Source organism: Gallus gallus, chromosome 11 (genome assembly GCF_016699485.2).
Source record: "Gallus gallus isolate bGalGal1 chromosome 11, bGalGal1.mat.broiler.GRCg7b, whole genome shotgun sequence".
Classification (NCBI taxonomy): domain Eukaryota; kingdom Metazoa; phylum Chordata; class Aves; order Galliformes; family Phasianidae; genus Gallus; species Gallus gallus.
Window position 1 is genome coordinate 18,652,060 of NC_052542.1, and position 19,830 is coordinate 18,671,889.

A 19,830-nucleotide genomic window follows, 5' to 3' on the forward strand; every position below is an offset into this window, starting at 1 on the left:
CACAAGCCAGGACCACACACTCATTGGAAATATGGCAAATGGCCTCCATGGGTCCCTGGGAGAAGTGTGGCCAGCAGGCTCAGCAAGTAACCATAGGTGTTACCATGAGAACTGTTGAGTCATGGCCTGAACCACTGATTGAGCATCTGGGGAAAGGATCCAGTCAGCCCTGGGAGCACAGGTGAAGGCAGTTCAGCTGAGTGACTGGAAGGGGTGGATCCTGGCTGCACCTCCCTTAGACCTCATTTAAGGGCTGACTGCCACTGGGGAAGGATCTCTGGTTAGAGATCCCTCACTCGTGGAGTTTTTTCTGCAAGCTGAGGTGTGCTCAGGCAGGTGAGCACCTTTACTTTCCCTTTGTAACACCATTCCATTCACACTAGTCCCTTTGCTACTGCACTCCTGTATTGTCCTGCTCCACTGACCTTTCTGGTTGTTACACGTACCAATAAGCAAAACAAAAGCTGTTTCCTCTAATACTTTTCTTTAGCTATTCCAGTTTGGGAAAGCAGCAATGCTAGTTTGTTAGGCCCACCAAAAAAAAAAAAAAAAAAAAGTTTGTTTTCCATGCAGGCCTTAAAAATTTGGGCTGTTTACAGGATATTAAAATGCACTTGTCTTTAAAGACCAGTTCAACAGCATTATAAGTGTCTCCAACGCTTCACTCCGTCCTCTTCAGTAATATAGAAGTCCAGTAAAGTTTCATAAGAAAAGAATCCATTCATATACTCCTGTTGCTATGGTGATTTAGCGTTCATTTATGTGGACTTTCTTAATAGGCCTTTGTTTGTCTGAATTTCCTTTTATTTCCTTTCCTAGTCACCCTTTAGCATCCGTCAGTGAAAATTTTCTGTTTGGAAGAGTCTCGCGTTACAGAATTGCTGGAAGCTCAAGCTGTTCTACCAGCAGGCACACTAGTTCATACTCTGCACACAAAGCTACTTCGAACAATGAAGCAAAAAATGTATCAGCAACTTAGTCTGAAAACTACTCTTGTTGTATTCTTGAGAAACTTGCTTCTGTTAGAGAGCATTACCTTTTAGTAAAGTGTTTACTAAAGTACTTTATGGAAGTTGTGGGCTTTCAAGCTCTTTGCTGTTGGCCTGGTTGCATACATCTGAGCCTGTGATGGGCAACCTCCAAAGTCCTTTGGCTTGGCCCAGCTGTAGCATATAACCTAGCTAGCTGCTATAAACTCGAAGCTCCATTTGGACATGGGAGGCATGCTATGATCTTACAAGTGTTTGCTAATAGTTTTACAAGCCAGCTAAGAACTCCAAAATTAAGTTTTCTAAGTCTGCAAGGGACTACTCTAAGAGATTCTTTGGGGGATTTGCTCTCCTTTGCTGTCACCTCACTATTGAAGATTGAGCTTTCTTCCCCTCTGCAAGTATTGACTGTGTTTCCAGACCTAGGACAAAATGTAACATTGTCACCCAGAAATCCTCTAGCAACAATTATGAAAACACTAATTGATCAGTTGAATCATGAGAATGCAAGCTGCTAGCTGATTGATCTGCATGCGTATACTGACCAACACATTTTCACATACTTCAGAGTCAGCCGCAGCAAGTTTCCTCTTTCTCAGCTAACTGCTGGATGTCAGTGTTGGTGGGGAGGAGACAAGGAAATTGTTAAGGATCAGGTGGGAGTGAGGGATCATTAGAGATGTCAAAGTTGGAGGTGGTTTAATTCCACGTGAAGGTGTGTATGATTTAGGCTGGTTTAAATACATTCATATTCATTTCACCTGTGCGTTGTCTTCTAACAGAAGAACAAAGGACATTAATTACTTACTGTAGGAAACCTGCGTTAGCAAGGGGGTTGGACTCAATGATCTCTTGAGGTCCCTTTCAACCCCTGCAATTCTGTGATTTCATTTATGAACTAGATTATAAAAAAAGTCATGCTTACCTTTGGTTTGTTTCCAGCAACACTGGGAGCAGGTTCACTTCAAGTTCAGCTGCATAAAATGTTCCCTACTTTAATTAAGACATTGCTGTTCTGTTGAAATATCTGATTTGTGCTGCTGTGTTTCAGCTGGAAGGTCACAATGAGCCGGTGGTGCTGCAGGTGTTCGTGGGAAATGACTCTGGCCGAGTGAAACCGCATGGCTTCTACCAGGCCTGCAGAGTTACTGGGAGAAACACCACTCCCTGTAAGGAGGTGGATATCGAGGGCACTACTGTTATTGAGGTGGGACTGGACCCTAGCAACAATATGACACTTGCGTGAGTAGTTCTTATTAAAAAAATCGATATATGTTGAACTTGTATTCAGAAACTGATTTTCCTTTCCCAGTTGGATTGCTTAGCAGTTAGAAATATGAACGTCTTGGCATATGTCAGGCACTTAGAGCTACAAGCACAAGAGAAACATTTAAATCCCATTCTCTGCTTGTTTATTATGCTTAATGTTTAGTCTTGTCTTTTTGTAGGAGTTTTTCTGTGGACCTTGTTGTATTAGAGTTTCATGTACTGTTTAAAGAATAACCTGCACATTCAAGTTTCATGTGAACCATGAGGTTGTCACTGGTTCCATTGATCATCTCTTCATTTAGCAAGTATGAAACTGCTTATCAGAAGAGGAAAGGAGAATAGCAGGATCTTTAGTTCCTAGAAGGGTTAGGACACGTAGACAAGGAGGTTAAACTGAGTTTCCTCTCCACTCTGTGCTTTTTCCACTTCTGTCATTCCTGTCAGGTGGTTCTTTGTCATGAAAGCCTAGTGCTTTCCTATCTTTACAGAGCTTGTCTGGTCAAATATTTTGGATACCAAACGAATGATCCTCAGACGCGTTTAAGCTGTATGTGCTTAATGGATCCACTTATCCCAGGACCGCACTTACTGCCCTAAACTTTTTGTCTTACTGCTGCTTTAAATCAATCCAGAATATTTTTCATTAATAACCCTACAAACCCAGATCTAGTCAAGGGAATAAAAGTATAAAGATCTCTGATGATAAATTGAATGCTTACCAGAGTTACTTTCTTGTATAGCATTTTCTATTCACAGTATTTTCGTGTTCCTTCCTCCCATGATTCAGCATCCGAATTGGGTAGGGATGAATTGAAAACAGTTGAATAATGAGAAAGGTTATGTAGAAATTTCCATGTGAATAATTAATAACATTTCAGTAGTTACTTCAAGAATTGTGACTTTATATGGCTTGCGTAACAAGTGAAGAGATTTAAAAAGATGCTGAATTTATTAAACTCTCAACTGCTTCTTATTGTCAGGGTTGATTGCGTGGGAATACTGAAGCTGAGAAATGCTGATGTCGAAGCTAGAATAGGGATTGCTGGTTCCAAGAAAAAAAGCACACGTGCCAGGCTGGTATTTCGTGTTAACATCACTCGCAAAGATGGTTCCACGTTGACTCTGCAGACACCTTCTTCCCCAATTCTGTGCAGTAAGTATCAAAGCAAAAAACGTTGGTATCAGAGGACTCTGGGTTCTGGTGTGATTGAAGGAGTAAGGAAAAAAAAAAAGCAAACCAACAACAAAATGAAAGCTATGTTAATCTGTGATTATTCTAGAACTGCTATGGCTTAAATCAAATGGAATGATCTTTATTTGGAGTAGGGTGTTAGTTAAATGACTGACCAGTATTTAAAAGTAGTTACAAAATGGCTAATCTGTTATTAAATTCATTTTTGCCTTTTAAAAGATGAGAAATTCTTTGAACTGATTGTATGACTTTAAAACGGGTTTTAATCTCTTCTGTACTGTCACTTCCATCTGCCAGCTTTCAGTGATAGAGATGACTAGTCATAAGTTACTAAGCATGGCTCTGTACAGATGTATGAGTTCATTGAGCCAGAGGGGGAATCTGTTCTGGTTCAGTGCAAGAATTAAACTTTTTACAGCTATTTATTAAAATGCTCTGTTTAACACTGAGAACAGATGGCTGCATTGACTGTTTAGGTTATGCTGACCAGTGTGGAAAATGAAATCGGAGTAGAGCTGCTTCTTCAGTTACAGGAAATTTGTTGGAGAAAAGATAGGAAAAATAATGCATCAGTTGCTGTTTTAAATCCTATGTATTTCTTGATGAACAAGAGGATAGGAAAGCTTTTTCTCTGTGCTTGAAGTGTAGTATGATTGTACAAGTGCATTAAAAAGAGAGTGTGCAGCAGTGTGAGGGAGGTTCTCCTCCCCTCTGCTCTGCCCTGGGGAGGCCACATGTGGAGCACTGTGACAGGACAAGGGGCAGCGAGCAGACATTGGAGCCCAGGGAGTTCCATCTGAACAGGAGAAAAAATTCTCTCCTGTGAAAGTGGCAGAGCTCTGGCACTGCTGCCCAGAGAGGTGGGGGAGCCGCCTTCTTTGGGGATATTTGGAAACCGCCTGGACACTTCCCTGTGCAAGCTGCTGTTGGGGACTGCATTGGGGGCGTTGGTCGGGGGGACTTCAGGAGTCCCTTCCAGCCCCTATGGCTCTGTGACTGTGCCACTGTGACAGCAGTATTAATAATGTTTCCAAAGCTACAAACGTGAGGTTCAGGCCCTTTAACGAAGCCTACTTAAAGTGTAGGCCTTACTAATTTGCTAGCAAACCTAAATCTGGTTTCTCTATTGAGAAGTTCATGTGCACTGGGCATATTTAGTAGCTGCGTAATGGTTGCCTGGGAACCTGCTTCAACAGTTGTAGAAGAATCCTCTCTGAAAGGTCATTAAATAATTTGGACCGTTATGGTATGTATGCTCTTCTATGCAGTAAGCTAAGAGAATACTATTATTAAACACTGAAAGTGGGCCACATGAATGCAAAACACGAGTACAGTCTTACGCCACTAGGATTTTCTGGCGAATAGAGAAGCTGGCTGAACAACCTCTGTTCGGATCTGGATTTATTTTGTTGCATATTAAATGTGACAAAGTCAAAATACATTATTTTTAAAATCTGTTTCTTTGTTCAAGAGCCCAGAGGGAAGTTCAGATTCTTTGCCAGGAGGGTTCCAAAAATGTGCTTATGCACTGAAGTGTACATCCGTATTTCAACTATTTTTGGTGGTCATTTTCCTTTAGCACAGGTAGTTTTATTGGGTTTGTGCTTCAGGAAGCATAGAAATAGTTTGCAGCACAACCAATTCATAACCTTACAGCCCATGATTTGGCTGATGACTTTGGAGGGGTTTCTAGGGGTGTGCATTGGTAAGCTGCATCTTCTTTGCCGGTTCAGGGGATACGGATTGCTATGGTACTCAAGGAAAGAGACATGACTGTAGCAAGGATTTATATTAGTAGACATGTGTAGCTCTTGAAAATAGCTCCAACACTGAAAATTTTGTTTCAAAGGTTTAAAAAATGCAGTAGAAAGGGGAAAAGATGACTTGTGGGTCGTTTACCAACATGTGTTTTTTGAAGAGTCCTTACATTTAGAAAAGAAATAACAGAAATAATAGATTTAAAGGAAGAAATTTAGGATTCGTTTTGTTCTTTCCCATAAGTGAAATAAGTAAGGTATAATCCTGTAAACGAAAGCTCGTTTTTTTGGATACTGATGTTTTCTTGGATTTCAAGCTATGTTTTTTTTCCATTGCAGCTCAACCAGCAGGAGTTCCCGAGATCCTAAAGAAAAGCCTGCACAGCTGTTCGGTGAAGGGTGAAGAGGAAGTTTTTCTAATTGGCAAGAACTTTCTAAAGGGAACGAAAGTGATTTTCCAAGAGAATGTTTCTGGTTAGTGTGAAAGCAACAGCTTCTTGGAGAGAGAGCATGCTCGGGTTTATGTTGTTTCATGCAGATTAGTTGTAGAGAACAAATTGACAAACTGAATCAAAGGCACTAAAATAAATTGCTTTATATGGATGAGCAATAAATTATGCTTTCTAACTTTCATTTAGATGAAAATTCTTGGAAGGCAGAAGCTGAAATAGACATGGAATTGTTTCATCAGGTACTTCTTATTACTGTTTTTTTTTTCAATTTTATTTTTCTTTTTATAATGACCTGCAGACTCCCTTTTAGTGTGATCAAGTCATTGATTCTTAGGTTTTAAGTCATTGTCTTGGCAAGTGTGCTCCAGGAGCAATGGCTTATTGCAAATAAAAAGCAAAGTAAAGAATCAGGGAAACGGAGCTTAGGAAGATTTCACTTTTGCTGAAGGTACTGTGTGTGTTTCACATTGATGAAAGCTGGAAAATGTACGCAGTGGCTTTGTTTTCAGTCAGTGCTATTGAACAGGGGAAAGGGAGAAAGGGCTTTGCTCATTTGGAAGAAAAGAAAAACAGAATTTTAAACAATATAGTTAGTGTTTTTAGTGCTACTTTTAATTTCTTGAATTTTGCTTAAATTTGATTTTTCGTATTTTCTATCCTAAGCTGACTAATAACTTTCAAACAAATAATCTGTGTCACTGTTCTGTCTCTTATCTTCGCCGCTCCACAAGCAGTCAGACAGTTCTTATAGTAGAAAAACAAACAAAAAACCGAACCCAACAACAAAATATTTAAGATGTAGAAAGATTTTACTTTCCTTCATTGAAAAGGGAATTGCAGTGAGCCCGAAAGACAGAAGGGCTATAATAAATACATAATAATATACATTTCCTCTCTAGGATGACTGCCTCTATGCTCTAGTAACAAGCTTCTCTTTTGGGGCTGTGATTTTGCAGTCTGTTGCTTTTTTCCAAAGATGAGAGGTTCATTCTGTTGGATCTGCATTTTTTTCCTTCATACTTCAGTTTAAAAGAAAGCTAATTAAGTGCCTAAACTGGTATAGAGCTGCTCCATGGAAGAAAAGTGGTAGGAGGCAGCTGGCAACCCACCTGACTGCGAACTTCTTGGATGAGTGACGTTCTGTCTGTGACCCATCAGTGTGTAAATTAGAAGCTGAGATGCACAGATCCTAATTAAAATCTGTCTGAAGTAAAGCAGCCAGTTGGTGCGCAGAAATACTTGTCATATAACTTTGTGGCAATTGGAACAAGGCAGCGTGCCACTCCAGCTTGATTGTGCTGCAGCTCCAGTGCTTCTGGATAGATCATGCTTTAAAATCTGATGTCCAGGAAGTGTTGTCTATGAAGTAGTAGCTGTATTGAAGCAGTTATACAATACAACCTGCAGTCCTATTGTGAAAATGAAAAGTAAAAGTGGTACTACAAGCTTCCTGATTTACTCTGGGCTGACTAGTTCTGACTCTTTCCAAAATGAAGTCAAAATTGTTACTAACTGACTTCACTGACTGCGTTTTCCCCCATTCTTTCTGATGTCTTATTAGTCTGTTTCTGTGTTTTGATGCAGGTAGATACTTGCAATAGTAATGAAGTAAGGTTTCTGATATGCTTTTGCTGTTTTTGGCATTACAGAATCACCTTATTGTGAAGGTGCCACCGTATCACGACCAGCGAATAACCTCAGCTGTTTCTGTGGGAATTTATGTGGTGACCAATGCTGGACGATCGCATGATGTGCAGCAATTCACGTACACTCCAGATACATGTATGTAAAATGGAAAATGGGAAAGGAGTGGGCATTGACCTGCTCAGCCTTTCTTTCCTAATCTCATAGTCCATATAACAAATGTTAGATAATGAGGATCTTTTCAGACTCCTCTTGTGGTTAAGATTTGCTCTGCCAAGAAAAGTCAAGTCCTTATGTTTCATTATTCATTTATGTGGCGGGTAGCTCAAACTTCAGCTGCGTGGTGCTGTCACCAAAATCTATTGACAGGTATCAGTAGAAGCTGTTCTTAAACATTTCTTATACAAGGTTCAAAATGAAGCTGAGAGGGAAAAATGCAGGCATCCTACATACAGATACAGACATACATACATAACAGAAAAACAGCACCAATTTTTACTGTAAGGAGTGATGTTTCGTGATGTCATGTATTTTTGTTGCTTTATTCATATGACAACACGCAGTACAATTGTTGACTTCATTTTTGGCTTCTTCATTTTTGGAAGTGCAGATGATACTGTGAACTGTAGTGCCCACAGTTTTGTGAACTGTGTGTTCACAGGCATAAGGAAAGCTTATGAACACTGCAGAATGCTTCTATGAGTTTCAAAAAAGCTTTAATTACTTTAAGGTATAAGTAACTGTTTGAGTTTGCTTTGAGGATTTTTTTTCTTGTTTGCTGTTTTAATATAAGGAAGTTTTCAATGTGTTTTGTCTCAGCAGCTGGTACTCTGAATGTTAATGTGAAGAAGGAAATCTCCAGCCCAGCCCAACATTGTTCTTTTGAAGAGGCTATAAAAGGTACTAAATTGATTCTTATCATTGTTGTTAATAATTTAACCATAAATTCCCACCCAAATTTTGCAGGAATGAATCAGCCATCCTGAGAAGCTGTTGCGGACCCCCAAGGGTTCGAAACCGGAATCTAGTCCGTTCGCTGGCCGAGCCGCATGGGGAGTGATGACACGACCCAATATGAGTGCATCAGAACTCTGCTTTTATTATCCGCTTCTTACACACAGACATAGATTGTAGCGAACGCACGTCAGCTTGTAATTGGTTGGAGCACTGCGAAAAGCCCCCTGCCTAACAATACCATTGGTCATGCATGTTTTCATACCATTCCACTGTCTTAATCTCTTCCCAGGCGAGCTACCCCCTTATCTTAACTGAAGCCTCAGTTTTTTTTCTTGCTTTGACAGCTTCAGGATCTCATAGCCTGGGTTGTGCACATAGCACCCGAGCTCACAGCCATTATAACGAGCTAGTACTTTTCCATTTGTATCTCCTGCCAATTGTTAGGCCTGTTCTGCTCGTACAACTGTCCAAGAGACCCATGGCCCCCTCGGATGTGAAGCCATCCCTCAACAATTCCCCCTTTTTCTTTTTGTACGAGCATGACACCCTGTGTGAGCCTTTCCACACCGTGCACTATGCAACTATAAGCAATGCGAAGTACAATTAGAAGAGTAATAATAGTCAACAGCCAGCGTAAGCCTTCCTTAACCAGCCCAAGTAGCCATGGTGATAGGCCACCAAATAGATTGCTTAGCCAGTCATCAAGCAGATTTTTATTTGTATGCACCTTTTGAGTATGCCCCTTCAGCCACTGCAATTGTTTATGTACAGAATTGCTGTGGTCTGATAAGTTAAAACAGCACATCCCCCCAAAATCCCGACACCCATGTCCCTGAGCCAAAAGCAAAAAGTCAATAGCCGCGCGATTTTGCAAGATAGCATGCCTCGTACTGTTCATGTCCTCTAACAAAGCGTCTAAAATCAAGGAAGTCTTGTTCGATTGCTTAATCGTCCAACAAGCAAGTTTTTCTATCTGCCTTAAAGCTTGAGCCGTGGCCACTCCTGGTGTGTAGTAAGAGGCAAAGATTCGCGCCATGGCGGACCAGAGTTCCACATTGTCATTACAATCAGGTTGCAGGTTACCCGTGGAGCGCCGCTGCCGAGTTGTAGCCATCATGCTCTTTGATATGTTGAGCCATTGCTATTGCTGCGGCATGAAGAGAGTTAATCTTCCCAGATAGCAGGGACCTCCCAGAGCGTTAGCTGGTATCCCTTGCCAGGCCCGATCACCACAAATTAGGAAAATGCCCGGTGGAAGGGCCTTAGCCGTGGAGTTGTTCAAAAGACTCTCTCTGCTATTAGTCTGGAACGTAACGCCATAGGCATAAAAGGGCCATAGGCCAGTAACATTTTGTCCTCTTATTTTTCGAGTGACGTTTGCTGTATACCCACAGTAGGAGCCTGTCAAGGAGAAACTATGGTCGTTAATTGGAGATACTAAGGTCCACGATTTGTTCTCATAGGGGTATTGATCTCTGGACAACCCCCAGGTCGCTAGCTGGGTAAGAATCGCCTGCGTTGTAATACCACCAATACCACTCGTTCTAAGCGATTTTCCAAAACAGACACATGTACGCCTACCTTCGCTGGCATAGCATACTGTGCCGAAGCAGACACAGGTACGAGTTCCGTTCCCTGACCCGTTCCTTACTGCCTGAGATCCAAAGATTTCCAATTCTTGGGGATCCCAGGGAAGAGTCTGATTTAGGCTATTTATTATACAAGCGCTTTGGGCAGCGGTGTCGCTCTTATCTTCACAGGTAGTAACATTAGTCACATAACCATGGAAGTCCTCTAGTTGGTATTGAGGTAGCCCCACTAGACAGGTGCGGAAGGGCTCAGCTGCTGATTGGAGACTAAGACAGAAATCAGTTTGGCCTGTAAGGTTAGCCCACGTCACCCACGGGTTCGTTGGTTGCTTCATCTGGAGTATTGCCAGACTGCTGGGGATGAGGATCAGGAATAGATACAGCAGCCTTAGTCCATTTGGCCGGAACCCATAGTGTACCTGTTGGTGTAAGCACACACATCTAACCCCGCCCCATCTATTTCACTTCTGCAGGCCCTTCCCATATTCTTGTCTTTGGGTTACGATATTCTACAAAAACTGGTTGGGTGTTCCCTACACGGGGCACCTGACTATGGACTTGTGCAGGGGTTTCCTCGCCTTCTCCAAATATACATAAATAGTTAACAGTAAAAAGTGCCCTGGCCAGATGCTCTTGGGTATCTCTCGCATCAGAGAGTCTACTCACGTATCTCTTCAGTGTCTGTTAGCTCTTTCCACTATAGCTTGCCCTGTTGGGGGGTTCAGTACGCCTGTTATATGTTGCACACCCCACTTCTCACAGAAGTGCCCAAAACCCTGGCTGGTATAGGCTGGCCCATTGTCTGTCTTGAGTGTTTTTGGAAGCCCCGTTATAGCAAAACATACTGTGAGGTGACAAATTACGTGCAACACTTTCTCCCCAACCTGCGCTTTAGCCCAGATAAACTTGCTGTATGTGTCTACAGTAACATGCACATATTTTAGCCTGCCAAATTCTGGAACATGAGTTACATCCATTTGTCATACCTCTAGTGGCCCAAGTCCCCTGGGATTAACCCCCAACCCCAGAACCGGACCGAAATTAGAACATGATGGACATGCCCTGACAATCCCTCTCGCCTCATTCAGGCTAATTTTGTAAAGTTGGTGGAGTCCTCTGGCATTCTGGTGAAAGGTGGCATGAGCTTCCTGCTCTTGCACTAGCCTGTCAACTGGGACTGATACTGCGACTAAGTCATCTGCTCTCTGGTTTCCCTCCCCCAATCCTTCTTGCCACTTATGACTCCTGATGTGAATTATGGAATAACGCTCTCTCCTGATTGCTATTGCCCTTTGTAAGGTAGTTAGTAATTCGTAAAGGCGTTGATTACTAAGTTCTCTAACTCTGGCGTCTTCTACTCCTTCCACTAAGCCTACTACATATAGAGAATCAGACACCACGTTGAGGGGCTGTAAGGGCCAGTTCAAGAAAGCCCACACCTCTGCCGACAGTTTCAATGTCTGAAGTGAGTTGCCGGGCTGTGCTTGTAAGAGCGTGTGTTGCCATTGCTGATCCTCGCACCACGTCACCACCGCTTTTCGTGACTTTCGCCCCGCATCCGTGAAGACTGTGATTGCGTTTTGCAGCAGTGCCCTACTTAATTTTGGTATCACTAACCACCGCCGTTAAGTCATCCACTTAAGAACTGGCGATGCAAGAGGGCGTACTTCCAAATTAGCCCCCGAGCTGAGGCGGCTAGATGCCAACTCAGTCGAGTTTTGTATGTACCAGTCCAAGTCCGTGCGTTTTATGGGTAGATATATCATTCCAGGTTCTTCTCCTGCAATGCTGAGTACTCGTTTGCGCCCCTTACGCACCAGTTCTGCCAAATTATCAATTGTTTGCTGTATTGTGGTCCTTGGCTGTAGGGCTGTGAATAGCCATTCCAGCACCCTAATGTCCGCCTGCTCCCCCTTTTTCTTTTTGTGCTGCGTCAGTGCAGCCAGCAGTTGCGTTTGTCCAAGGAGCACAGTGATGTCGATGGGCAGCGACGGGTCACGTCGGTCAACAGACCGTTCCACAACAGTTTGCGCGAGGTGCTCAATGGTCTGTCGTTGTTCAGGAGATACCGAAACGCGAGCAGCAGGATTGGTACCTTTAAGAAGAGGGCGCAGTGAGTTGAGATCATTGTTCGAGAGGCCAACAATGGGCCGTAGCCACTGCAGATCCCCCAACAATTTTTGGGCATCATTAAGTGTCTGAATGTCTATGTGCAGCATAAGTTTTTGCGGGCGAACATGCAATTGTGTGATCACCCATCCGAGATATTTCCATGGGGGCTCACGCTGCACCTTCTCCGGAGCTATCACTAGTCCCTTGCTCTGGAGAGTTCGTTCGAGATACAATTCCTGGTCCGTTGTAAAAGGTCATGACTGAGCAATCAGGATATCATCCATGTAGTGGTAAATCACCGCATGGGACCAGGCCTTGCGTGTGGGCTCAAGAGCGACGTCTACAAACAATTGACAAAGGGTAGGGCTGTTCTTCATGCTCTGGGGGAGAACTGTCCATTCATACCGTGCTGTGGGGGCCCCTTTATTCATGGTGGGCACTATGAAAGCAAAATCTGATGTATCTTTTGGGTGAATCTTTATTGTGAAGAAACAGTCCTTCAAATCTACTATGAGGTGGTGCCAATTTTCTGGGATCATGTCTGGATTCGTGAGTCCAGGCTGTAGGGCTCCCATAGGTTGCATTTGAGCGTTAACCGCTCGCAAATCATGCTAGAATCTGTATTTCCCTGATTTCTTTTTAACTATGAATATAGGTGTATTCTAAGGGCTGGTAGATGGTTGTATGTGACCTTTCTGCAATTGTTCGGCCACTAGCTTGATAACATTGTCCAGGTTTTCCTTCTTCAGTGGCCACTGCTCAATCCATACAGGTTTATCAGTTATCCATGTGAGACGAATCGGGAGAACCCACACAGAGGCCGCTAGCGAAAACCCGAGTCTCGTGTGGTCAATACTATGCCGAGTTGATCCAAAACATCTCGGCCCACCAGGGCTTGTGCTCCAGTTGGTAAGAGCATAACAGTAATATGGCAGTGTGCATAACGACCATCGATGAAGATTTGAATCGGTTGTACACTTCTTGATACTGCAACAGCTCCCCCTACCCCTTCTACTCCTTTGTCCACGCGTTCAGGAGGCCAGGATTGCGGCCAACAATGCTGTGCCGCAATAGTGATGTCTGCGCCAGTGTCAAGCAGAGCATGAATGTCACGCTGAAGGCTGGCGGAGTAGAGAGTGATGGTGAGCACCAGTCGCTGTTTCATGGGCACTGTAAGCATAATGAGACCTCCTGTGGAGCCAAAGCTCTTGTTTTCCCTGGTCATGTCAGATTCCGGTTGCAGGCTCTGAGTTAATGCTCGTAGTGGTACAAGCTGAGCAATCTGCGATCCAGCGGGAATATGTACAGGGGGAAACTGTCTGGATGACAATTTGGATAACCCCTGTAAAGTCGCATCAATGAGTCCTGGAAGAACAGTCACTCCATTAAGGCCCGTAGAGGAATGTCCCAGTAGCAAACATCCTACCGGTGAGCCGTCGATTATTATTGGTCCTGTGGCCATAGAAGGGACCCGGACTGGTTTTTGGTCAATTACTGTTACATCTGTTGTGGTTGCCAGGTCCAAGCTGAGGCTTCCCCTTGTGGTGGGCCGTAGTTGGAGACTCTGGTGGTGGCTCGTGGCTGACTGCTGCTGGCGGTGAGTGGTTCGACGGTGTCCCGTTTGGGGGGGATACAACCGGAGCCTCCATTGTTGTCTGCGTGCGGCCGCTCTTTGTGCTCGTCCCGGAGTTTCCCGACGTGCGGCACACCAACGTACTGTGGGTCGCAGAGTTGCAGTTTTTGCACCAAACTTTTGTCCTACAATCCCTTCTCCAATGCCCCTCCTTCCCACAGCGATAGCAACTCTGCCCCTGACTCCTTCGTGGCCATGCACCTTTTGGCACTCCTCCCCCTACTAACGGTGCTAAAGCAGCAAAAGCCTGGGTCTGGGCTTCGGCCAACTTACTTCCCAGTTCTCGTACTGCTTCCACTAAAAGTGCCTGTGGCTCTGCCGGTACTCTACTCATGCGCTCCAGCATCATTTCAATAGCAGCATCAATGGGGAGAGCAATCAGGATGGATCTAGTAGAGCTGTTACAGTTTTCCATCGCACACTGATGAAGCAGTGCGGCTTTCATCCAGTCCGGGATGCATGCCCTGTTTATGGCTTCTGTCACCTTATCTATAAAACTTGCAAAAGTTTCCTCCCTCCCTTGTTTTATAGACATATAGGATGGGGTCGGGGCGGATGTCTTGACCATTTCCAATGCCTGTCGAGCTGTCCACATACCCTCAAGGCAGACATCAGGTCCAAGGTGAACCTGCATGTCCAGGGCAGCAAACTGCCTCAGGCCCATTAATTGTTGTACAGTTACGCCGAACAAGGGGTCCTCAGCAGCTCGAGGGGTATTGGAGCTAATCTCACACAACCGCTGCCAGTGGGCTTGCCATAGCAGCTGTTCCGACTGGCTCATAATCATGCGCACTGTCACCTTATGTCCTCTGGGACAAGCACACTGCTGCCCCGAATATAGTTCAACATCTGCTTCGTAGGCTCCCCATGCAGCCCACTGTCATTGACCGTGGCCCGCAGTTGTGACAACAACTTCCACTCAAGCGGCAGATGGCCCCCTCGGAGACCCCCTTCCCCCTCCTGCTTGGTACCGGATGGGAAACGCCTGCATCACTGCCTCAACCATCGCCATATCCCCCGCCCCCATCCCCTCTCTCGCTACAGCGGTCCAATCGAGTCGAGAGGGGTGTGGCTGGCTGGGGACGGGCCGGGGCGCAGTTATCTTTGCTGCCGCCTGCCTATTGAGACTCGGGTCTTCACTGTGTTTCGTAAGACAAGAACCTTTCATAAGACAAGGACCCTTAGCTTGCCTAGAACCCTCACTCCCATTTCCGTCACCCCCCGCCGGGTTGGGTGGGTGCAGGTCAGGAGCCTCGTCCTCGCTCTCATCTCCCACACTACCTAAGGGGGGGGCACTGGGATTCGCTGACTCGCCCACCTCCTGAAGTGCACTAGTTCGAACTGGGATGGACGCGCCGGACGGAGGTATTGGGACATAATCACAGCCAGATTTTATCCATCCAGCGTCCTCAGGGAGCCCTGCCAGGTGTCGCGACGCTGTGGCCGCTACCTGTTTCTCCACCGTATGTTTCTTTATGCAATTTATCACCTCCCTCTATGCTTTCATCAATTTCCTTGCACCCTTATCCTCGTCTATCACCTTATGCCAAAGGGTGTCCCCAAATTTACGCCACGCCTCCTCCTTAAAAAACTCTTCGGAATGAATAAACATTCCATCCGCCTTACCATAGGCCATTAACCCCGGCACCCGTTTCACGGTGCCCGATTCTACCCCTCACTTCTCTAAGAAGCATTGTAAAAGATTTAGGGCTACCTCTCTTTCCATGGTTACACTGCAATCCGTGTCTAACTGCCGTGTGCTCCGCATCCCACTGCTGTGCGCCGTACGCAGTGCCCAGTAGAGCCCTCCGGATCCGTGCAGACCCCTTTTGGTCGGTCTAGGCAATGCTGCCCCCCAGCTCGCCGCTGTGACGTTGGTGCTCTTGGTCCGAATTGCGCTACACAAACATTCTGACCTTCAATCCTGGTTTCTCGGGTCCCCGTTCGGGTGCCAGATGTTGCGGACCCCCAAGGGTTCGAAACCGGAATCTAGTCCGTTCGCTGGCCGAGCCGCATGGGGAGTGATGACACGACCCAATATGAGTGCATCGGAATCTGCGTTTATTATCCGCTTCTTACACACAGACATAGATTGTAGCGAACGCGCGTCAGCTTGTAATTGGTTGGAGCACTGCGAAAAGCCCCCTGCCTAACAATACCATTGGTCATGCATGTTTTCATACCATTCCACTGTCTTAATCTCTTCCCAGGCGAGCTACCCCCTTATCTTAACTGAAGCCTCAGTTTTTCTTCCTGCTTTGACAACTTCAAGGTCTCATAGCCTGGGTTGTGCACATAGCACCCGAGCTCACAGCCATTATAACGAGCTAGTACTTTTCCATTTGTATCTCCTGCCAATTGTTAGGCCTGTTCTGCTCGTACAACTGTCCAAGAGACCCACGGCCCCCTCGGCTGTGGAGCCATCCCTCAACAAGAAGCTAAGTATGCACTTAGAAAATCTGGCAGTATTCTTACAGTGGGGCTTGATTTCTAATCCTGAGTGTTTTGCTTAATAACTTGTATTCCTTGAAGTGTATTGTAACATGAGAGAGAGCAGAGCAAAAACCTCAGCAAAAATAATTTCTGAAGAATTGTTTTTGTCTCAGAACCTGCATTCCAACCTTCATTTAATACTCTTACAAAGAAGAGGAGAGAAACCTAAGAAGACGGTACAAAGGATTTAGAAGCTATGTGGTGTCAGTTGAAGTTTAGGAAAAAAAGAAAAGAAAGGCAGGGGGGAGGTTAGAAGAACAGAGCCCTGGAAAGCCCTAACATACTAAATTGGTACTTCTCCTTGAAGTTATAATGGTGTGGTAGTACTAGAGACTGAAGCTGTCCAGTGATTTTATGGCTGCTTTCAGTGGCTCTGGTAAGAAAGCGAATTCTGGCACTTTCAGCTTACTTCCCTCAGTGCTGTTTCCTTTCCTTGTCATTCTGTCCATGCAAGGTTTGTTGTTTTGTTCCAAGGGAGAATCTTGTGGGCTTGCCTAGTCTTTAAGTGAATTGATCCTTCCTATATTGAAATAAAGAAAGGAAATATTTCTTGGTTGTTAAAACTATGGCAGTGTACAAAGGTCAATGGAAATTTCCATAGCCTGCTCTGGTGGAAGCAGATTGAAAGGTAAGCAAATTAACAATGTGATCACAAGTTTGATAGGAATCCATAGCTTCAGGTTAAAATCATGAAGCTCATGTTTAAAGTTAATAGCTGTACATTTGGCCTTGACAGGGGATGTATTTACAAGTCAACTTTACAACTTGTTAGGTAGAATAATGCAAGATATGATGAGTTTAAACCTGCAGAGAGTAATAGGGGAGAAATTTGCAGAAGGGTTTAGGGCAATGAAACAAGCTGATCAAAGGTTTGGTAAGACTTCTTAGTAGCTAGATTAAAAAGATAAAGATAATAATAGCCAATGTATCAGGGCAAGCCTGACATCTATCTAATCTAGTACGGAGGCTTAACCAAGATGAGATAGCTACTGCATCAGGAGAACACTGCTGTTCATGTGCACACGTGTGGTTCCTATTGGCCTTTGTTCATGAGAGAACTTGTCTTTTCCTTGTGTGGGTTTTCCTCTAGCCATTTTTTTTTTTGACTGTTCATTCCTGTACCTATTCAATCTGCTGTAGGCTGGAGGTGAACCTTAGGTCAGATAATTTTGTCTGCTTTATGTACTTTGTCTCTGCATGTCCCAGCTTATCCTTTGTCGCTGTTCTGAAATGATAAAGAGCAAGTGGGGATCCAGCAGAATGCTGCTTCCTTCTTGTTTGCTTTCATTGGGAACAATATCATAGAATTCATAATACAGGTGCCATCATGTACTGCAGCCTCAGACAAATGGAATAATCTGTTGCTGCCAAGGACCTGTACAGTTACATACTGAACTTCAGGGCCTTTCTGTTCTTATCGTAGGCAAATTCAAACTTTGTCTCAGATATCCGTAAGTATTCCTTATAAACTTATTACATCTGTATAAATGAAAAAACCCAACACATTGCTTCCCAAAACAATTTCAGATTTTTAGTTCTAAGACTGTAAATTTGAAAGATTTCAAGAGCAAGGTATATTTCAGGGCAACATTTAGAATTCTGGACTTGGGAAAGAGGAGTGAGTATGGGTAACCATGTTGTTCAGGTCCCTGCCTAAGGAAATGCACATCCTTCAAACAGAGGAGTAGTCATCTGGCATTATTTGTGAATGGTTAAAGATGGTTACAGGTTCCAGTTTCACTGGAAGAAAAGGGAAAGAGGGTGTATTTGCTTTGAAAACATGGTAGCAGTTCAGAAGTTTTAAATTAAGTAAATCACAAAAACAGTGCAAACCAAAACCAACATCAGCTTTCTGCTGTTGAAAATTTTTTCATTTTTAATCTCATTTCTTTTTTTCATTTTTTCCAGCCAATTATGTCACTGTGAACCAGCATACTATTGCTAGTACCTAACCTGTATGGCATGAAATTTTTATTACTTCGGTTTAAAGCTTTTGTTGTTTCCACTTAATACAACATGATTAAACATGCAAGAGTGGAAAACTTGTTAATTGTGACTACGGTATAGAGAAACACTGACTGCTGTGTATGAGTGGCTGTCCTGAGGCAGGCATGGAGTGGGATTCTTCTGCTCAGATTGGGTTGCCTGCCAGCAGCACAGCCCGGCACCCCAGGCCACGTGGCCTGTGCTTCTGGAGCCATCCCAAAAGTGTGGGTTAACAGGAGGGGAGGAGTTTGGCTGTTGGTATACTGATTTGTGTTGGCATAGTGATGACTGAGAATTTATTACTAAAGATAGAAGATAACACTTCAGGAGATAATATTTGCTTATGTGTAGAATAAACATATGAGAACTGTGACATAGGGCATGGCATACTGTTGATACAGATTTGGAAAAAACTTTACTGCCACGTTATTGTAAGATTTAAATTTGTTCAGGGTGTAGAGATTTTTTGCCTTATGTTGAAGATTAATCTTTTATTCTACTTAAAAGCTACTTCCAGATCTGTGGTCTTCATGTTCCCATTGGTTTGTTTTACACTCAAATAATTTCAGCAATATTTTAAATCAGGAAAGCTCTTTTCATTTAATACGAAGATCTCAGCCTATGTAATACATTTTTTTTTTGATCTGGATCTGGAAGTAAGGAGATCTAATTCATGTCAAGAAGTCACCTTTCTAATTCAAAAAGAAAGAAAGGCACTGCAAAGGCAAAATAACAGCTTGCTCTTGCTGGGGAGCTGGCATGCAGATTTATCAAGTTTTTACTTGGTTACTACTTTAACAGAGCAAAAATACATTTTGAGTGCTTTGAGTGCTTATCTGAAAAAAACCAGACATTTCTAAAATTGAAGTGGAGTACAGTTCAAGTACAGTATGATTTAAATTTTTTGTGGAAAGATGTGTTAAGCTTTTATGTTTGCAGTTTAAGACAATTGATGGTTGGCTATCCTGGTCCAGGAGGATACAAATGAAAGAAAACATGAACAGTTTTACTGCTTCTTAGTATTATTTGATGTGTATTTGTAGTGATCTGTGCATTTTCGCATCTTATATGAGTATTTGAGCTCTTATGGTAGTACTGAGAAGTTAAATGGGAAGCAGGCCGCTGCTAGAAACCCGTGCTTTGTATAGTCAATGTTTACATTTCATTCTCCTTTTTATTTATGAAAGCCACCAGTTGTAATCTGGAGAAGGTGAATATTCTTCCTAGTGCCTTGATAACTCCACTCATGCCAAGCAGTATGATTAAGAACGAAGATGTGTCTCCAATGGAAGTAAGCGCGGAAAAAAGATCTCCCCCTGTCTTCAAGGTAAGTTTGATTGTGATCTCAGGGTAATTGACTTCAGTAGTCTTAATTATGTCTACTCATCAGCCTGTGTTATAATAGTTCAAAGTGGAGAAGAGTATGCACAGAGAAAATGATGTGTCCAAGATCGGTCTGGCCATATGATGTCAGGGCATGAGTAAAGTAATGGGCAGTTTCCTTTGAAAGTAACTCTCTTGTTCCTACATTTCTGCCTTGGTTGGTTAATGCTGCTATGATGAGTGTTTTTTTTTTTTTTTGTCCTGTGACACAGAATAAGTAAACTATTGCAAGGATATTACTTTAATCACTTCTTGGTATTGCTGTCATTGAGTTGTGACTTGACTTGTCTTTAAGATAGCATTTCCATCATTTTCCCACTCATTTGCTTGCATCTCTGATTACGTATGAAGAGACGCACAGCCATCAAATATTC

At 43.6% G+C, this 19,830-nt stretch overlaps 2 protein-coding genes across 6 annotated transcripts in view; one reads left to right on the forward strand and one right to left on the reverse strand.

The window, feature by feature from the left end:
- NFAT5 (nuclear factor of activated T-cells 5) overlaps window positions 1–19,830 on the forward strand; it is a 65,351-nt gene that overhangs the window by 34,650 nt on the left and 10,871 nt on the right. For 3 of the 5 annotated variants that reach the window (XM_015292583.4, XM_015292587.3, XM_046899518.1), the window contains 7 exons: window positions 2,041–2,231; window positions 3,239–3,411; window positions 5,547–5,681; window positions 5,846–5,898; window positions 7,309–7,441; window positions 8,123–8,203; window positions 19,261–19,400. In XM_015292583.4, the coding sequence (XP_015148069.3) occupies window positions 2,041–2,231; window positions 3,239–3,411; window positions 5,547–5,681; window positions 5,846–5,898; window positions 7,309–7,441; window positions 8,123–8,203; window positions 19,261–19,400 (906 nt within the window). Of the gene's footprint in view, window positions 1–2,040; window positions 2,232–3,238; window positions 3,412–5,546; window positions 5,682–5,845; window positions 5,899–7,308; window positions 7,442–8,122; window positions 8,204–8,848; window positions 8,858–9,723; window positions 9,853–19,260; window positions 19,401–19,830 lie in introns of those variants that run through there. The other 2 variants (NM_001199000.3, XM_046899519.1) reach the window with 2 other exon arrangements.
- Window positions 8,339–15,651, reverse strand: LOC124417145. The gene is made up of 2 exons (XM_046899667.1): window positions 15,309–15,651; window positions 8,339–10,268 (listed from the first exon to the last, which is right to left on the reverse strand). The coding sequence occupies exons 1-2, from the start codon at window positions 15,360–15,362 to the stop codon at window positions 9,402–9,404; spliced, it is 921 nt and encodes a 306-aa protein (XP_046755623.1). The 5' UTR covers window positions 15,363–15,651; the 3' UTR covers window positions 8,339–9,401.

What these genes read in the sequence shown, in the direction of transcription:
- LOC124417145 (XM_046899667.1), bottom strand. Translation starts at nt 15,362, where the DNA reads ATGCGGAGCACACGGCAGTTAGACACGGATTGCAGTGTAACCATGGAA. An exon ending in GTGTAACCATGGAAAGAGAG is followed by an intron (nt 10,269 to 15,308) that starts GTAGCCCTAAAT and finishes TTACACCAACAG; the next exon opens with GTACACTATGGGTTCCGGCC.